Source organism: Talpa europaea, assembly GCF_964194135.1.
Source record: "Talpa europaea genome assembly, chromosome: 6".
NCBI lineage: Eukaryota > Metazoa > Chordata > Mammalia > Eulipotyphla > Talpidae > Talpa > Talpa europaea.
The window spans coordinates 18,857,983-18,876,707 of NC_140072.1; the positions used below are offsets into that span (position 1 = coordinate 18,857,983).

General features: G+C 39.9%; 1 protein-coding gene across 25 annotated transcripts in view; it reads left to right on the top strand.

The window, feature by feature from the left end:
• Positions 1-17,901, top strand: part of LTBP1 (latent transforming growth factor beta binding protein 1) — a gene marked incomplete at both ends in the record, with an annotated part of 334,198 nt that extends 316,297 nt beyond the window's left edge. For all 25 annotated transcript variants that reach the window (XM_084234386.1, XM_084234397.1, XM_084234387.1 and 22 more), the window contains 3 exons: positions 13,776-13,898; positions 16,659-16,808; positions 17,720-17,901. In XM_084234386.1, coding sequence (XP_084090512.1) covers positions 13,776-13,898; positions 16,659-16,808; positions 17,720-17,901 — 455 coding nt within the window. The remainder of the gene's footprint in view (positions 1-13,775; positions 13,899-16,658; positions 16,809-17,719) is intronic.
• Between the last annotated feature and the right edge of the window lie 824 nt (positions 17,902-18,725).

The following is an 18,725-nucleotide window of genomic DNA, read 5'->3' on the forward strand; positions in this document are numbered from 1 at the left end:
ACCAAGTCAGGAAAAAGAAACCATATCATAAATGTGAGAGGTTGGTCATTGATCTTTCTGGGAATTTTCAGTGATGCACTGGAAGGGAATCTTAGGGACACTAGTATTTGACATCTTTGGTGGAAATGGAGTTTAGTGGAATGCAGGTTTTCTGTAACTAGATTTTCCTGTGTCTCCACTATCATGATTTTAAAATCCAGAGAGCTAGCTAGCATGCATAGAGCACAGTGTCAGACACTATTAGAATGCTTTCTATCTGAAAAGTTATTAATTCTCCAAGTTATCCTATGAGGTAGGTGTCTAATTACCTTTCTCTGGAAGAAAAATGAGGCACAGGAAGATCATGACCTGCCAGGTTCACATACAGTGACGGGTTGAAACCCAGGTATTCTGGCTACAGGGTCTACTCTCTCCATGGTTGTTACTCTAGTCTTCTCTCCCTGGGGCCTGGAAGTTGGCTTGGATAAATAGTGTCCTTTAGAACAAATAGTAACAAAGTGAATAATTAAAGGTTAGGTTTTTACATTGTTTCATGTATTGTGTACAAAGTAAAAAACTACAGTTGTCAAGCAAGCAATCAGCTTAGCCAAATTACAGCTGGTTTCTTCTCCGAGTAGTTAGCAAGCTAGTAGGCATAATAGGTAGACGTGAAAAAGTGTATTTGATGAATGTACATATATATCTTTGATAAAGAAATGAATTATAGCTAGGCAGTAATTACCAGGAAACAAAACTGTTGTTGATGTGTAACAGTTGTCTAAAATGAATTTTTAATGTTTTTGTCTTGCTACTCTCAAGAGTATAAACTTGAAAATGTGCCTTTGAGTTACAAGGTATATAGGTTGCCATTATCTCGTAGAAATGAAAATTTGTGGTCTGCAAATGAAAGAAAATTAGACACATTTGAACACATGTAAAGTACCCAAAAATCCCACTATATGTGGTTATCTTGCTAAAACAACTTTTGGTGAGTAAATTATCAAAATAAATAGGTTATTATAAGTAAATTTGAACAAAGATTTTATAGCCTTAATGGAAAATTTTTTTGTTTTATTGGTCTACAGCATTGTCTGTTTTAAGGCAAATATACGTTACCACGCCTATCACCAAATTATTATTAATTGATCTGAAATTTTGAAGTTTAGAAAAATGGCTTGAAGAACCTCCTGGTGCGTTGTGAGCATGCCACCTATTGGTGACATGAAATAGTGCAGCACAAGTGTTTTCACCTCTGAGGTAGGTTGATGAAAGACTAGGAAGGTGAGGGTGATGTTTAAAAGAAGAAAGTCCCTAAGGAAACTGAAGTGCCATAAAGGAACTTGGAAAATATTTTAAGTAAAAACTAATATTGATCTAAGTGTAGAGGCATAGGTACTGTTAGTTTTGCTGGAGTAAAGTTTGAAGAGATATATAATTAATAAAAAATTCTAGTTCTAGTAATGCATATCCTACAGATATAGTTGAGTGACAGGAAGATAATTGTGATCATTACAGAATCAATTCTTCCAATAAGAAACTGGTTAATAAAATCGTGGTGTTTCCATAGAGTGTAAAATAGTAGACTGTCACTATTTAAAATGAGGCATATTTTTTTTTTTCTTTAAAAAAAAGAAAAAGAAAAATACCGGATGGTCTCACTCATAGCAGGAATCTAGAAAACTTAAATAAGGGACCAGGAAAATGAATAACTATAAGAAAGTGAAAATCAAAATCAACAAAAAACTATGAACCAGAGACACTTTTAGGGGGGCGGGGGCGGGAGGGGAGGGATTGGGGTCAGAATGGGGGGGCTGCAATTGTATGGGGAATATAACAATAAAATTTATTATCTAATAAAAAAATAAATAAAATAAAATGAGGCATATTTGTAGAATCTAACATAGAATGATGTCCAATGCTCGTTTAAAATAAAGCATGTAACATGTTTAGAAAATGATGGTATGTACAAAAAATTGAAAAACATATTTAGCAAATGAAGATTTTACCCCTTTTTTTCCTTCTTTATCTTATCCAAAAGAAATACTGTTTTTTAATTGCTAAGCAGATGCTACAAGAAAAAGGTCTTGAAATTGGCAAGAAGTCAAAAGAGATTACTCTTTCTCCCAACTTGCTCCTGATTAATGTGCAGTGTTGAACTGATCCTCCACTGTGACTTCCTCATGACAGTTGAGAAAGGGTTTAAGATTTAAACTGTAAGGGCGGTGATTAGGTGCACTTTACCCATTACTCTATTCCTGTGTGTGTTGGATGAGTGACTAAACAAGGAAAAAATGGGTTTGAAAAAGGCCTGTTGAGGAAAAGAACATAAGCAGGCTAGAAGTAGGCAGATAGTCTTAAAATAAAACATTGTCAGTCTTATCTAACTTCTTTGGTTTAGGTAGGCTTGTGCTATCTGGGAATAGAAGGAATTTGCAGGGGTCATTCCTACCCCATTGAATCATGAGATAGATTATTCTCACTCTACATTTAATGGTTTAAAATGATCTGCAATCCAATCTAAATTATTCACATATTGTTTAATGGGCACCTACTATGTGAAACATTTTGGAACAGATCTACAGGTTTTATTTAATTGAAATGTGAATTAAAATTCAGTTCTGTAAAACTAACATAATGTGCAGTTATGCTGTACTGCTAAAGGAGAATATTTTATATTTAAATCTTGTATCATTTAGATGTATACATGATACTCTTATTTAATAAATGCACCATTTGTTACGACAAATTTTTTGGAATATATTCTAACAGCTAATCTAATTTTTATATGGTTTTGCAGAAGTGAAAGAATTTGGCACTGTCTTTGAACAGTTTAGCTGGTGATTTCTTCCACATCCGTGCATGGCTCTTCCATGCTCCCAGACTCTTCTGTGTAAGAAGTTTCCCGGTACCCTGGGAGAGGTGAAGGAAGACAGGGATTTGACTCATGGGCTAAACTTGAAGAAATATTGTAACTGGGCAATAATTGCAAAAGGCCTTTCAGCAGTCATGGTTTTAAAGGCTTTTCCAAGAAACATGTTTCCAAAAAATGTTACTAATAACTTTGGAACATACTTCATGTGAGGCATGTTGAGTGGTCCCGCCTTCGGGTCAGGCAGTCTGCTTTTGGCTCTGGTTCTGTCAGTTGCCCTGGACAAGTTACTTTAGTATCCTTGATCCAAAGTTGAGAACTCTTGTGTGAGGTTATAATGAATACTCTGCATGTGAAAGCATTTATCATTTTGATCACAGATCCTAAGCATTATGATTAAAGAGCAGCTGTTAATGCACTGTAATGGAAAATTAAAAATCTCCATTGAGTTGCTACCTGGCCTGGACACAGGATATTCTAAGTGGAAAGTGGGCCGGTGCTTTGGGACTGAACTCGTGGAGTTCTTTCTTCTCAAAATTCTGTTAACCTAAGTCTAATATTATGGTCTCAATTTATAAATGTTATGTATTTGATTTGCTCTCAAATACTTTATGCGTCATATTTAAACTGCTCTTATACGACTATCAAATCAAACTTAAAATGCAACAAATCAAGGTCTGTTAATTTTCATTCAACATAAAATGCTAAAATCTAAAGTCAGTTTTAATTTAAATAGCAATCACAAGGCCTGTACGTGAAATTTTCTCTAAAACACAGACATGTGAAATAGCCAAAAACCAAAACCCTCTAAAATGTTAATAGAAATGTGTTAAAATTCTAAGCTTAATGCACATTGTTATATGATTGCAGAACTGCCCTCTTAAAACCAGCTGAGATTCCTGGGTGGAAAAATTTGGGACTGATTCAGTTGTCAATCAGACAGTTAAGACAAGCGCACATGGGAGATGCAGAGCATACTCTGTTGTTTCCAAGCTAGCTAGGGACCCCAAGTGTTTCTCATGTATGTTGCTTTTATAATCAGTATCTTCCACTGCAGTCTCTCAAGGGAGTAATAGAACAGATAAAAATGTTTTGCATTTTTGCATGTGACCCTTTCCGCCCTCAAGAATTACATCCCCTCTTCTAAAAGAATGCATTCAGCCCACTGAGATTCCTTATCACACTGATGGCTTGGGCTGGCAACAAACTTCCCCCATCCCTGTAAGGTAGGCTGGCTTATTGGTATGGGTTCTCCAGAAAAACAGAAGCAAATGGGAGAAAGCTTGACTTATTATAAGAAATTGGTGGATGTGACGATAGACATTGTTAAGTCAAGCTCTGTAGGCACAGGAGCTTCAAACAGAGCTGAGGTTCCTGTTCAAACACTGTCAGGCAGGAAGAGCCAGTGTTAGTAGGGGAATATGCTCACTCAAATCAGGGCTGGTCTTTTTGTTCTATGCAGGCCTTCATGATAGGATGAGGCCCTCACTTACAGGGAGGTCTACTTCACTGGAGACTCCTGATTTAATATGAAATGTCACTCTTGTCCAAAAACATCCCCAGAGAAGGTTAACCAACTCTATTTGATTACCCCATGGCCAGCCTAGTTGACACATAAAAATTAAACATCACAACTGGGATAGAGAAAAAAGGTTGAGAGCCAGTTAAAGAAAAAACTTGCATTTTGTGGACCTGCCTCAGCCCCCATGATCATCTTATACAAACACTCTTAAGAAAGAGCCTTAGTTTTCAGTTTAATGCAAAATGTCCCTTCTCCTTCCTCAGGTACATGCTGGAGAATGCTAGGCAGGGAGGAGGTAGGACACTGTAGGCTTAATCAGAACTCCCGGTTAGAAAATGCTGTTATGGTAAGTCAGGGCCTCCTTTACCCAACAGTGAGAGATACTGGACTGAGAACAGGGGGGTGAGTAGACAGGAATGTATGAGAAGCCACTGTCCCTCCTTTTGGAGGGACAGTGTATCAGAGGAAGGATGCTAAAAATGAAATTTAAATGTGAGCTTTCAAAAAAACCTTGTCTTGGCAGGTGCACTAGAGGAAAAACAAGATATGATCATATTGTAGTCACTGCTTAAAAACAAGTAGTCATGGCCTGCCTCAAGGCAAAGGAACCTAAAAAGGAAAATAAACCTTGGTAGAGGAAAAAATTTACTCCATGCCTGGTAAATTGCTGGAGACAGAACTTAAGAATGTTCTGGAGCAAGCTGCAGCTTCCAAACCCAGTTCCCTGGAGTCAGTGAGTCGGGGTGAGAGGGGTGGGCAGCAGGGGCCACCAGCAGACCTTGCTAGATGACAAACTGGAGCACTAACTGTATTTTGAGAATGGGCAAGCTGTTGTCTCAGTGGCCTCAGCAATTACAGAATAACTGTAAGTGAGGGGAGTGTAATGAAAGATTACTAGTTGGCGACATGTGCATTTGTTGAACTTCAGGGTGTCAGTTTTATTCAGTGTTTATTTCCTAAGGGCTGTACTGCAGTGAAGTGCTAGGTATTTGACCATGCTCCGTTATCTAAAATATTCTGAATAGAGAATAAATTTTATTATGATTATAATAACCACAATGATGTCCTAGTGGAGCCAGAGTAAGGAAATTAAGACAAGCAAATAAGCAATCTGACCTTTTCATGCTTCCTTCTGAACTTCAAGTCTCGATGGCAGGTAGAACTGTGTGAACGGTTGTGGTGTATGTGCACCGCTCCGCCTAGAAGCTCTTATTCCCATCGTACAATCTTGGCATGCCCACCCAGGATAGCCAAGGACATTGCTGCGAGAAAGAGGAGCTGCTAGGATTGTAACCGATTTGAAATAGATTCAAAGGGAAACAGAAGAAAAGGAGAATCAGTTCAGATTAAGGTAACTAGCAATGAAAGAGAAAAACATTAAAGAGGGTATTAAAATAGTTGTCTTTTCCTTTGCACTTCGATCTTATTTCCTGCAACTGAATGGAATTCATGTTTATGAACGCTGACACTGTTTAGTGTTCCTTGAGTATAACAGTAACTAGAACTTGATTTTCAAATGGTAATGGATATAGCAGTCTGTCGCTGTTATTTCTTAACCTTGAGAATTACGGTTCGGATAATACAGTTTTTCTCTGCTTCAAACTAAAAGGGTAAGGATAATTTGGCTTAGCATTATTAAGTTGGCTTAATTTTTATATTTTAGTAAGTTATCCTGACCTGACCTTTGAAATGTTATTAAATTTCTCTGGAACTTCAGTTTCTTGAGCAGGAAAATGAATGAAAAGGGCCATATTTGCAGTTTCGATAGACCATTCATGCTTAGGATGTGTTGAGTCATTCTGAAAATATTCAGGTATACCCCTGAAGGCAAGGGCACCTAGGGGTAGTTAGTCAATGTTTTGCAACCTTGTAGTCAAATTTTTTTTATTTAGAATCATTCATATATATATATATATATATATATATATATATACATACATACATATATATACACACACACACACCAAGTACCCTGGAGATCAACTAGTCTTGTTGCCTTTTACCAATATAAAAATGTTGTATGAACTTCAGACTTAATATTAAAAATTTATTTTCCCTGTATTTTTTTTTTTTTGGTTTCTTTAGACTTTGGGATGAAATTAACATAAATTAAATATAACATTAAGCATCTCCAGGTGAAATGCTCAGTAGCATTTAGTACATTTACCAGGTTGTATGAGCTCTCCTTTTATTGTTACAGACTTAGTGCTATTTGAAAATCATTCTTAAAGGGTTCATGTAAAAAATAAAACACAGAAAGCAATGTATTCCTTACCTGTAATACTTATTTTTTCCTAATTGTGAACTTCTCAGAACGTCTCTCTAGATTGATACTTAAAGAGTAGGAAACGAGGAAATGGAATGATTTATCTGCTTTGGTAGTTGGAAAAATATGAAGTAGATCAGTCTAGAAAATTGACATGTTGAAATTTTCTCCCATTTGCTTCTTTTTGTGTATTGTTCTGTCTTGTGTCATCAACTATTAACAGTTACCTCATTGCTAATTTCCTCTGAGATTGCCTAAATGTAAGCCTCAATGATGTATTAAAGCCCCAGATACTTAAGACATGGGGAAGACCTTTCAGGCAGCCCTTATGATATTCATAAGTGATCAGTCATAATTTTAAGGTTTTCATGTAATAGTATTAAATTATGCCACACAAGTGTGTATAAATTTGGAGTCCAGATTTTAGAAAGCAAAGGGATCCTTCATTTTTTTGGCATTCATACCCCACAAATCTTTCTTCAGTTAAGAGTCTGGCTAAAGTAAACCACAAGCTAATGGAAAAGCCAGGGAGTGACTGCACTTAGGTGAAGCTTGGGGGCAGGGAGCTTGACTGGTCTGTGGCCTGTAAGTTTCCTTAGAGCATTCATGTTGCAGGAGTCCCGCAAAACACAAACCCTGCCAAGACTTTAGACTCCATTACTTCCTTGTCCTTGACAAGTACAATTTAATTGAACATTAAGCAATTTGATCTCTTTCACCTAATAAATTGAGCAAATTCCATAAACATAAATCTTGCTAATGATAGAGCTGCCCCTGGTGGAGCTGAGCTCATCTGCATTCATGGTTGTTATTTCTCCTGAAATTTTAGACACAAATACTTAGTGCTGGACTAAGAACTTACCTGATGTATAAGGTCTAGGGGCGTCTATCTAATAATTTTCTTTCTCAGTTTTAGGAAGGCAGCTGTGGAATAGAAAGAACATGGTTTTACAGACTGCGGAGGTTCTTATACTTCACTTAAGCTTCGACGAATTGTGCTATATACCTTAGTTTTCTCAGCAGGAACAAATTAATTGCAAGCATCAGGCTTTTCTAATTTTTTTTTTTTTAGAATTAAGATGTCGGGTTTTTTTCTTTTATATATTTCTTACATAATTTTTCATTTTTGCACAATGTATGCATTTTCATATTGGTTATAGTCCCCATACAATTCCCCCCCACCCTTGTTTTGATCCTACTCCCTTCTCTTCCCCTATAAAAAAAGTGGATGCAAAAGTCCACCGGGCCTGGCATCTCAAGCTTAATAGTACATATTTGGTGCCTCCCCAGTGGCACAGTGGTTGAGCCCTGGGTTGCGAAGCTGCGCGCAGTGCCGGTTCGCTCCCCGGCCGCCGGGTGAGGGTCCCACATGGTGCGCAGACCTCTCCTGCCGCCCGCTGCTCCCCTCAGCAGTGTACTTCTTCGTCAGTCTGCCTGTTCTGCTCCCCACTCTGGTTCTGGTGAATTCTCTCGCCCTCCCGTGCTTCTGACTGTACCCAGTGCTTGTATAAATAAATCTTTAAAAAAAATAGTACGTATTTGCTGCTTTGCTTTTTTGGACTCCCCTTCAGCAGGCACCTGCAGCAGCAGCGCTGACAAGGTATTTTCCTTCCTCATGCACTGCTTTTGCTTGTGACTGAATTACCTTTCCTATTCACCTGGTTGACCTTCCTGTAGGCACTTACCTCTGTGAGGAGGCCTTCCCAGCTCCGCCATGCTGACCCAAGTAGTTCCCTGCACAAGATGTTGCACAGATCACAATCAGTATCTCCTTCTTCTTTCCCTGTAATATTATTTGCCTCTGGTTGAATGATTCTGTCAATCATGGAATGAAACAATAAATTGACTTTAATACCAAAGGTACCATAAGGTGAACTATCAGAATCTCTCTTTTAATTATATATTTTTATTTATATAAGAATCAGGGTACAGGCCAGATGTGCGGGAGGGTGAGAGGATTCACCAGAGACAGAGTGGGGAACAGAACAGGCAGACTGACGAAATAACACTGCTGAGGGGAGCAGCGGGCGGCAGGAGAGGTCTGGCTCGCCATGTGGGTGGCTCCGAGGCCAGCGGGGATCGAACCAGTGCTGCAGAGGCTGCAGCAGCTTCACAGCGCTGCACTTAACTGCCTGCACCACCAGGGAGGCCCCAGAATCTCTCTTGATAAACGTTTCCAGTTCAGGCAGCCCTTATGATATTCATAAGTGATCAGTCATAATTCTAGGGAATAAAGAAGCCATGTTTGAACGCACAACTTTGGACTCTGGGCCTTTTTTTAATGTACCCAGTTTTCTCTATCCACTCAGCAAGATTTAGTGTAAAGGAAACAGGATTATGCCGCCTCACCAGGCACCGTGAGTGAGCATTTCTTCTGAGTCAGAGCTCATCCTCGATCACTCGCTGATCAGTGGACGGACACCCAACAGGCTGTAGCATTGCCAGTCGAGTCTTCTCTTTCACATCCTGTTCTCTGTCATCAGTTCTGGATGGAACTGAAAGTCAAAAAAAATATTTCATAGCTTTTGCTCATTTCAAACAAAAAAATGCTTATACCAATGCACACTCCGCATGCACTGGGCTAAGTGCTCATTCTTCCTGTCGTCTCTGCATCCTGCTTTTGTGTGTTTTCCATTAGCAATAGCGTGTTGAAGCCTATAAGCAAAACACCTGGTATGTAGAAAGTTGAGCAAAATATGACCTACTTTTAATGTTTAAGAATTGGTTGTTTGTCCTCTTTTTGAAAATGATGCAATTCAAACTTTAGAGCACCGAGTTCTTAGCACTGATGTGTGGGGGATGAAATGCAGCCTCGCCGTTGTTTCTAAGAGCAGCTGAATTTAATCTGCTGCAGTCAGAACTAAAACTTCACCTTCCAGTCTCCCCACATGCCAGGGAGGCATATGACTGTCCAGACCAGCCCTGCAGATGTCTGTCATCAAGAGTGGAGGTTTCCTGCCAACATGCAGTAATGTGCTTCCTTTGCTGCTGATAGTAGTTGCCCCAGACCCACTGGCTCTGGGAGGTAATTTTGAAACTTTTTTTCACTTAAAATTAAAATCAAAGCAGTGCCATCTGTCCTGTGAGTCTGCCATGCCAAGGAGGTGGCTGCCATCCATGTCTGGGGCTTGTATGGACCATTGTGTCCACACCGTCCTGTGTCTTTCATAGCTTTGATCAGCAGCATCTGATCAAGAATTGTGCTTGGGAGGTAGTGAGTGCAGTTAGAAGGGGGATTGTGAGGGTGTAAATATGTTAATTTTCTAGTTAATTTACACTCAGATGTGCTGGATTCTGGATGGACACATCTTATGTTGTCTCAAAAATGGCATTTGCCTCCCAGGACAAATTCTGCTAAGCAAAGTTGTATCTCTATGCCCAACCCTAGACAGCTAGGGACTTAATTGCTGTTGACATGCTTAAGTAAAGGGTGTTTAGTAGAAGGAAAAAGGCTCTCAGGACAGGACAGAAAGTAGGTGTTCAGCTCTACATGTTGAATTAGGGGAAGTGGCACTTGTGGAAATGATTCAGAGATCTGTTTTTTTCTGCACTCTATCCCATTAGTTCTCGATGGTTCCCCTGCCGGACTCTAGCAGTGACCCTGCTTGGGGATAACCAAGGACCCGCAGCTCCGAGCTGGAATGGGTTCTGGTGGCTCTGGATTCTTGGAGGCAGAAGTGCAGTCCTTGCCCTCAACTCATTAGGAAATTCTCTTATTTCCAGCTGAAAGATGGAGAGAAACCTGTTGTCTGTCAGTTCATTTCTGAACGATTCAGGTATATAGTAAGAATCACTGGACATCATTATTCCCCTATGTTTTGAGTTCTGTTGAGCTAGTGTTAAAGTATGAGCAATAGCACATTTCATCCCTGTCTAATCAGGTAATTAAATTTGCCCAGGTAACCAATAATTTTGTGCCTTGTAAGAGAACAAAGCTCCGTTTTAGGCTACTGAGCTAGAGTTTTCTACCATGAATTTAAAAATTCCAAAATCTCAAAACATCTGGAGACTGCTTTCTCTTAATTTATTGCTCAGTTCTTTGCTTATCGACAACTGCCTTTACATTTTGCATCAATCACGAATTCTAATACTGTCTTTGAAAAATACTCATTTCTGTCTAGATGTTCACTAGGGACTTACATATTTTTCCCATAGGGAAAAAAAAATCACTAAGTCTCACTTCAAAAAAATCTATGAACAGTTCTACAACATTGTCTCTTTTTTATGTATCAGTAACAGGAATTGGCATCCTTGTATGACAGATGTGGAAACTGAGTCTTGCCCAGAATTGCTAAGCTGAAAAAAAAAAAAAATGTGGCACGATCAGGACTTGAGCCCCAGATTCTGCCTCCAACGCCCACATTCTTCCCATTATGCCGTGCTTACTTCACCCCTGAACTTGCCAAGCATGGCAGCAGCTGTGCACAGTGGGAGGGGAGCATGGATGGATTAGGAGAGACCCATCCGTGCTCCCTGAAAAATAACAAGATAAATGTCCTGATGATGATGGGACTGGAGCATATCTCCAAATATAAGAGTACATTTAATGCAGAAATATTTTGATAACTGACCAAAACTGGCTTGAAATTTGGAATATTAATGTGTTTGAGAAAGTGAAGCAGCAAAGGACAGACAATTCGAGAATCTTAAGAGAAAAAGGCATAGCTGGAGAAAAATTGGGGGGGGGGGGTGGATGAAAATGTGGCAAGCTACGACTCCCCTCTGCCCCCTTAACCATCCTGGGTCTAGATAGAAACCTTCCTTAGGAACCACTTGCTATTCCCCAAGCTCCTCTTACACTTGGCTAACTTCGAAACTCCTCTCCAGGACCCACCCCGCACAGGGATCTTGGCAGTCCACTAGTCCTGGGGTTACTGAGCTTTCCATGCATTTCATGATGCCTTTGGGTAAGCTCTTTAAGATTAATTCAAAATATCTTCTGTAAAGTAAATTTTACTTGTCTACTTAGTTGCAATTCAGGAGCCACCCTTTCCCAGGAATCTATTTCTAAACATTGCACAGGAAAGAAGTCTGTTCCTCCTCCACAGCTCTCACATCAGTGAGTGCCAGATGGAAGAGCTTGGAGGGTGGAGACCAGCATATTTCTTGGTGGAGGACGCATGGTCTACTGGAAGGGCATAGATTCACGCCAGACAGCCCTGGGATGGCCCCATACAGTCCGTGGCCCTGGGGGCCCTCGAGTCTCAGCACGGCTTCCATGACAACCAGGCGTCCAAGAGAAGCACGCTTAGCCATCTCTGGATTTAGTTTGACCAAATGACATGAATTTATTTTTAATATCCACTCTTGATCGCAACTATTGCTTGGATATAAAATGTTCAAGTCTCCCTTTCAGTTGTACAACAAACATATATAAAACTCATGAGAGAACATGATCTCAGCTTTTGAAACTTAGAATGTTTTGGAGATCTTGTTCTCAGGGAAATCTTTAGTACTTTTTCAAACTTGAAGCAGAAATGACAATCATTTGTGTTCTGTTTGTTGGAATTCATGGGTTTTGTTTTTCAGTCAAGGATCTTTCTCCAGCGTAAGCTCTTTCCTTAATGAGTTATTTCTCATGAAATGGTTTCATGCAAAAGACCTGCAGATGGCTGGGGTTCTCTGAGTTGGTCCTGGAATGCTTCTGTACAAGGAGAATTTTAGGGAAGGGCAATTATAATCCTATTCGAGCCAGGGTGGTTCTGACTGTCTTCTGACCTTACATTTCTTGTGTACACTTTGACACATACACAGACCATTGATTCCTTAAGTGGGGAGAAAGCAAGCCTCGGGAGTTAGCACTGTTACCTCAGTGCTTTCCTTTAGATGTATGTGTGACAAAAAGGAGACAACAGAGAAAAAGTCCCCAGCCTGTAGTCCCATGCAGTGTGGCTGTTGCCCACGTGCCTGCCCTGAGGTCTGTCCTAGGGCCTGCTCCCTCACAGCCCAGGGGGAAATCCAACAACTCTGCCAAACTACTGGATAAACCTTGGGTAGTATATTTCTGTAAAACAGGCATTCAGAAGATGAAGCTATCCCTTCTAAATCTTTCTCTCTAAACCTTCTAAATAACTGCTGTTAAATACATGCCAGAGCCTAAGGCCATGAAATGTAATGGACAAATGGAAAGCCAAGATACCATATGCTGGGTGGGTCCTGGAGAAGACTGAGAAGTCTCAGCTCCTGCAGGAGTCTAGAAGCTAGGCAGCCACAGGGCTGACCCTGCTTGGAACAGGCACATGACCTCAGGAGGTGGTCATGGCAGATGAATCCAGCCAAGGTACAAAAGAGGTAAGACAAGAACTGCAGAGGAGCCAAGGCAGTTGTTGGAGAGGCAGAAAGCTAAAATGTGTACTCTCCAGCTGCATGACAGAGTTCACAGCTGGGGCTGCCACACAGCTGCTGTCATAGAACCACTTGCTGCTTCTATTTCCTCAGCAGTAAAATGCAGACAATGATAGCACCTCTTTCTAGGGTGCTGTGTTTCAGTGAATTAATGTGCGTTAGTACTTAGGTACTTAGGACAGTACCTGGCATAGAGCAAGTGTTATCTGACTGTTAGCTGTTACTGTTACTTCTCCCACTGCGGCACTGTTACTGTTCTGCTCATCCTCACTTGATATCAGAAACACATTTTTTCATGTCTCTAGTGAGTAAAAAAGTACCTATCTGTAAAAATGACTATTGGCTTAAACTTTTTTTTATAATGTCATGCCAGCTACCAAAAGTCTACTTTCCATCCATGGCCATAAAATCAACCCCAATTTACCCGTCTCCTTCCCTTCTGGTAACCATTAGTTTGTTCTAGGAGTTTTTGTTCATTTGTTTCATTTCTGCCACTTATGAGCATGTTTTACAACCCCTCCCCCCACACACACACAGGTTCAGGAAGGGCACTCTGATGTCCTGACCCTTCTGGGATACATTCTACCAACTGTTTTGCTCCTGTTTTTGGTCTTCAATTTAGACTCTTAATTCTGCATTTAACCACTTGGGAGACGTGTGCTTTGTCTGCAGATGGAGAGACCTCCCATAAAGAATACAGAGATGCTGGGGGGCAGGGGTGTGTGGGAGGTGCAGGTGCATCATGGGGCGGGCCTACAGTGACAGTGTCATGTTCCTTGTCCTTTCCTTCTCAGATGACTACGCCCAGCTGTGCAATATCCCCGTCACCGGACGCCGGCAGCCATATGGACGGGATGCCCTTGTTGACTTCAGCGAGCAGTATGCTCCAGAAGCCGACCCCTACTTCATTCAGGATCGTAAGTGACATTTTTCAGTCATTTTGAAGCTGTGGTGGTTTACGATTAGTTGGTGGTTCTCAAAATGTTCTGGGAACTTGTTAGAGCACAGAATTTTGGGTCACACTCTGGACTTGCTGAATCTGCAATTCCAGCGTGAGACCCAGCCACACCCACTGGCCTTCTCGTGCATACTCAGGTGTGAGATCCACGGGGCCAGGTTATTAGCCTTTCACGTGGTGCTGCTATGTTACTGCTTTTTTTTTCCCCCTTAAGCAGTGGTCTAGTTACCCATTAAGCAGGGGGTTCTTGAAAGCCTGTTTATGTTGCTATCATTTTTCATACAAGGAAATGACAGATGTTGACTCTACCAAGTTGATCTTGACAAGCATTTGAGTGGGAAGCCAAAAAATTGCTCTCCTGATCAGAATTTTTTAGAACTCACTCTTGTTAAGTAAGAAATGACATGTGCTAGCTTTTCCTGGATTTGCAGGCAGAGTGTTTTCGTGGGAGGTGGGGGGTGTGTGTGTGGGAATCCTGTTCCTGAAGGGAAGGAAAATGTCTGAGGTGCACATGAAACCACCACATTTTCAGGACAGGGGTCCCTGTGGACAGAGACTTGGGAAGCCTTTGGAAATGCAGCACAGGCTTTGTGGGAGTTGCTTCAGGTCAGAATCCAGTTCTTTCTCCCTACTTCCTTCCTTTTCTTCTTTTTACAGAATTCAGTGTATCGATCATCAAGTCAAATTAAAAGTGCTTTACACGTAAAATTTAAATCACCTATCAATCCCCCAGGGTTGATGAACACATCTCTTTGACCTTATCCCACTTAAGAACATGGCCAGCATCCCAGAATGCTCCTGCTGCCCTCTCCTGACACCTCATCCCAAACACACAGCAGGGTAACCACCATCTTGACTTGTAACCCCGACATTAAAGTGCATTTATCCAACAATGTGTGACCTTGCACCACTTCATCCACTCAGCCTCACACCTGCCGATGTGTTTCAGGCAATGCAGTGGATGGATCTTTCCTCTCTTGTTCTTTCTCCCCTTTTTCTCACTCGCTCTCTCGCCTTCCTTCTCTAGGTCTACTTTGTAAGTCAAACATTTTTAAGTAAAAGGCGAAAGAAATTTTAAAGTTGAAATTAAAATCCCAGTTTGCCTGCCCCATAAATCCAAAATAGGGGGTTATAATCTACACGTTATGGATACAATTCCATAGCTTTTATGCAGATGTCTGTTCCTATAGTTGAGAATTTTAAAGTTGAAGTGTTCTGCTTATGTGCCTTTCTGAAGCGCAGACTGCTTTCAAGTACTTTAAATTTGCTACAAATGTTAAGAAAATGCTGGTGTCTCATCATTTTACTCTTCAGCTACATAGGAAATTGACATGCCACTTTCACTCTATAATGGCCTTTACATTTTTATATTGTCTCCTCTACTCATTCTCTGTGATTATGTCATGAAAGCAGCCATAGCCAGTATGTCAGCAGTGGGGGAGGCCATGTGCCAGTAGAATTTTACTTGTGAAAATAGGCAACAGGCCTGATTTGCAGCTGTCCTTTGAAACCTATCAAAGTATTTTTTGCAAATCGACTTGATATGTCTGTAGGGGTTTCAAGTTTTAATTTCTGTGATAAAAAAATTTGACTAGTTATAGAACTAAAATGATTTTGCTATGATACATGGAATTAAAATATTTTCATAGATTAAGACCTTATTTTCTTACCTTGGATTTGAGGGTCTGCTGACATATTTGATGGCCTCTAATAATTTTATAAATTTTTATATTTAAAACATTTTAAAGGACCTGGTATGGGTCTATTGACCCACTCTTTAAAAAATTATGCATTATTTTGCTGCCCCCTGCAGTACTACTGGAGAATTACTTCACCGAGCACAATATTCTGGCTCTATGACTATTTTTTATTTGTAAGCTAGCTAATATATGATGTTTGGAAACTGGGGAACGGATGAAAGACCACATCAATGCTGTGTTGGGTTACCATGGATTTATATTTATAACTTTCCTCTCTACAGAGTGCTAGAGGCTCCTGATGCCTGGTTACAATGTTTTTACATTACTAACCTCTATCTCTCAATCAGTTAAAAGATATCTAGAAGTTATAGAAAGCCAAAAGAAGAGCGTCTTTGTTTCCTTAAAGAGACCTTTTGGTTTTCTAAACACAAGTACTGATGGCCTTTCCTCATTTATCAGGATATTTTTGAGTCCCTTTTACTGCTTTTATACTTTGATCAACTAAGAGTTCTTTTGTAAGACTCTTTTCAGAGCCAGAGCAAATAAACAGACTTTACATAGCAAAGCCAGCCTGCCTTTTCTCTGCTCTTGGGAAATCCAATTGAAAAGCATCACTTCATACTCATGGATCTTCTTAGCAAATCTGTACTGGACTCCACTAGTGAATTCCTTTGATTCGATCTTGAATGATTATCTGACATTAGTCCCACTTAGAACTCAGAGTATTTGGAGTTTGGGATAAAAACAATTAGTGGCAAAAACAAAAACCAATCTTGCTTTCTTATTTTATATGATTACAATATAGAATGTCAGAACTCAGGATGTGGGGCTAATCTGTACAATGTATGCCAAGTTTTTGACATTTTATGCTTTCTATAATGTAAAGATACAGCCAGTACTCAACTTTAATGTTAAGGTGTCTACAATATGTATATATGGTAAACCATGATTTTAATCAGGGTATTTTATATAAAATGAGGCTGAAAGTTTCTAACTGGGCTCTGCACTTTCCTCACCAGGTTTTTTAAATAGCTTTGAAGAGTTGCAGGCTGAGGAATGTGGCATCCTCAATGGATGTGAAAATGGCCGCTGTGTGAGGGTGCAGGAAGGTTACACCTGTGACTGCTTTGATGGATACCACTTGGATATGGCCAAGATGACATGTGTTGGTGAGATGATGTGTCTTATGAGGTCTTTTTTTTTTCCTTCCCTCAGATATTCTGTGACTAGAATTCATACAGTTGAGTACATTTAAATTAGATAAGTTCTGAAGATGGACAGTGGTGATCATTGTCTAGCTCTGTGACTGTACTGAATAACACTTGAATAGCCACTTAAAAACGGTCAGTTTTATGTTCTGTACTTTTTATCACAATTTAAAAGAAAGTTGCTATAAGAATTGATAGGGTGGTAAATATGAAGGAAAGGCCAGAATGTCCCAAGTCATTACTTAGACTCTCTTGACTCTGCAGCAGGGAAGGTTTTCCCTAAATAACTGACACAAATATAAGGGATCATTTGCATCTAAAAAGAAGAAAGACAAACGATTTCATTGAAATCATTTTGGAGAAGTCCTCTTAACACTAATTACGTTTCAAAAATAAGAGAGGGAAGCAAATAGTTATTCTTCCCCTATGACCAGTGATGTCTTCAGGGGCCTGACTTAGTGAGAGTTTATTCTCTTTTCTTGGTTCTGCTTCCTCCTACAGCAGTCCCTTTGCCACCCTTGAGTTTTAAAGCAATCAAAGGCTGCTAGCACTGTGCTCACTTGTATGTTCTTAGATACACCGTGTAAAGGAATTTGGAAGGATAGTTCTTTACAGTCCAACCTCAAGAGAACTGAAAGCTGACAAAATGTTCATTTGTGCCGAATAGCAAGGAAATTCTAGAACCTCCCTGACAATCTATCTTTTAAAGCCCTTGCTTGTGATTGAAACCAACTATAATGAAATTAAATAGTTTCCCGGGAAAAGCACAGTTAGGTTGTGTACAGACCAGCTACCTCAGGTAAGCTGTATGCTGCTTTTCCTCGTGGAGTGATGCTGAAGTTTGTTTACCTGCATGGTTTGGCTTATTGCAGATGTAAATGAATGTGATGAGTTAAACAACCGGATGTCTCTCTGCAAGAACGCCAGGTGCATTAACACTGAAGGCTCCTACAAGTGTTTGTGTCTCCCAGGCTACGTACCTTCTGACAAGCCAAACTACTGCACCCCGTTGAATAGTGCCCTGAATTTAGAGAAAGACAGTGATCTGGAGTAAAACAATCTACATAACCTAAGCCCATATACTCTGCACTGTGTAAAGGAAAAGAGAAGCATTATTATACTTGAGACATTGCACCTAACCCAGAATGCTGAACATATGGAAACATCGTGGCGTTGCATCGCCTCAGAAGAGAGGATTCAGTGTGAGCCTGACTGGTGTGACAGACCAAATGGACATTTCTCTGAAAAACCAGTATATATAGTCTGTTCATATGTAAAATTCAATGGAAAAGAGGTGGAACAGTGCTGTTATTTTAAACAGAAGGGTGTATTATTATGTTGTTCTGTTTTTTTTTTGTTTGTTTGTTTTGTTTTTTTTTTACTATTGCTTGATTCAATTTGGCATTTAAATAGCAGTGGAAATATTTTATATGATTTTTTTTGGTTGTGCAGTTTCTTGGCTACTGTTTTTTTCCTTCAGATTTTTAAAAAATCTCAAGTGTAAAAGTCTTTGATAAAAATATTGCTACACGGGATTATGCTATTCCTGGTGTGGAGCATTTTTAAAATCCTACTTGTCTGTCCTGTGGAGCAGGCAGTGGTTTTGTTTCAAAACTTTTATACACATTTGGAGAAAAGTACTTTATATTTACAGTGTATTGTCTGCTTTCTTTTTAATGTCCATTCTTAGCCAAGCTGCTAGTAGGCATCAATTGGATCCCTTATATGGAAAAACTGTTGAGCTTACATTAGTATTGTAATGTTGTAAAACTAAGCCCAGTCAAATGTGTTTTGAAACTTGATGATCCCAATATATTTACCATTGTATGTTAAAGCAAAATAAATCACCATTTTTTTAGAAAAAAAATCGACCTGAGG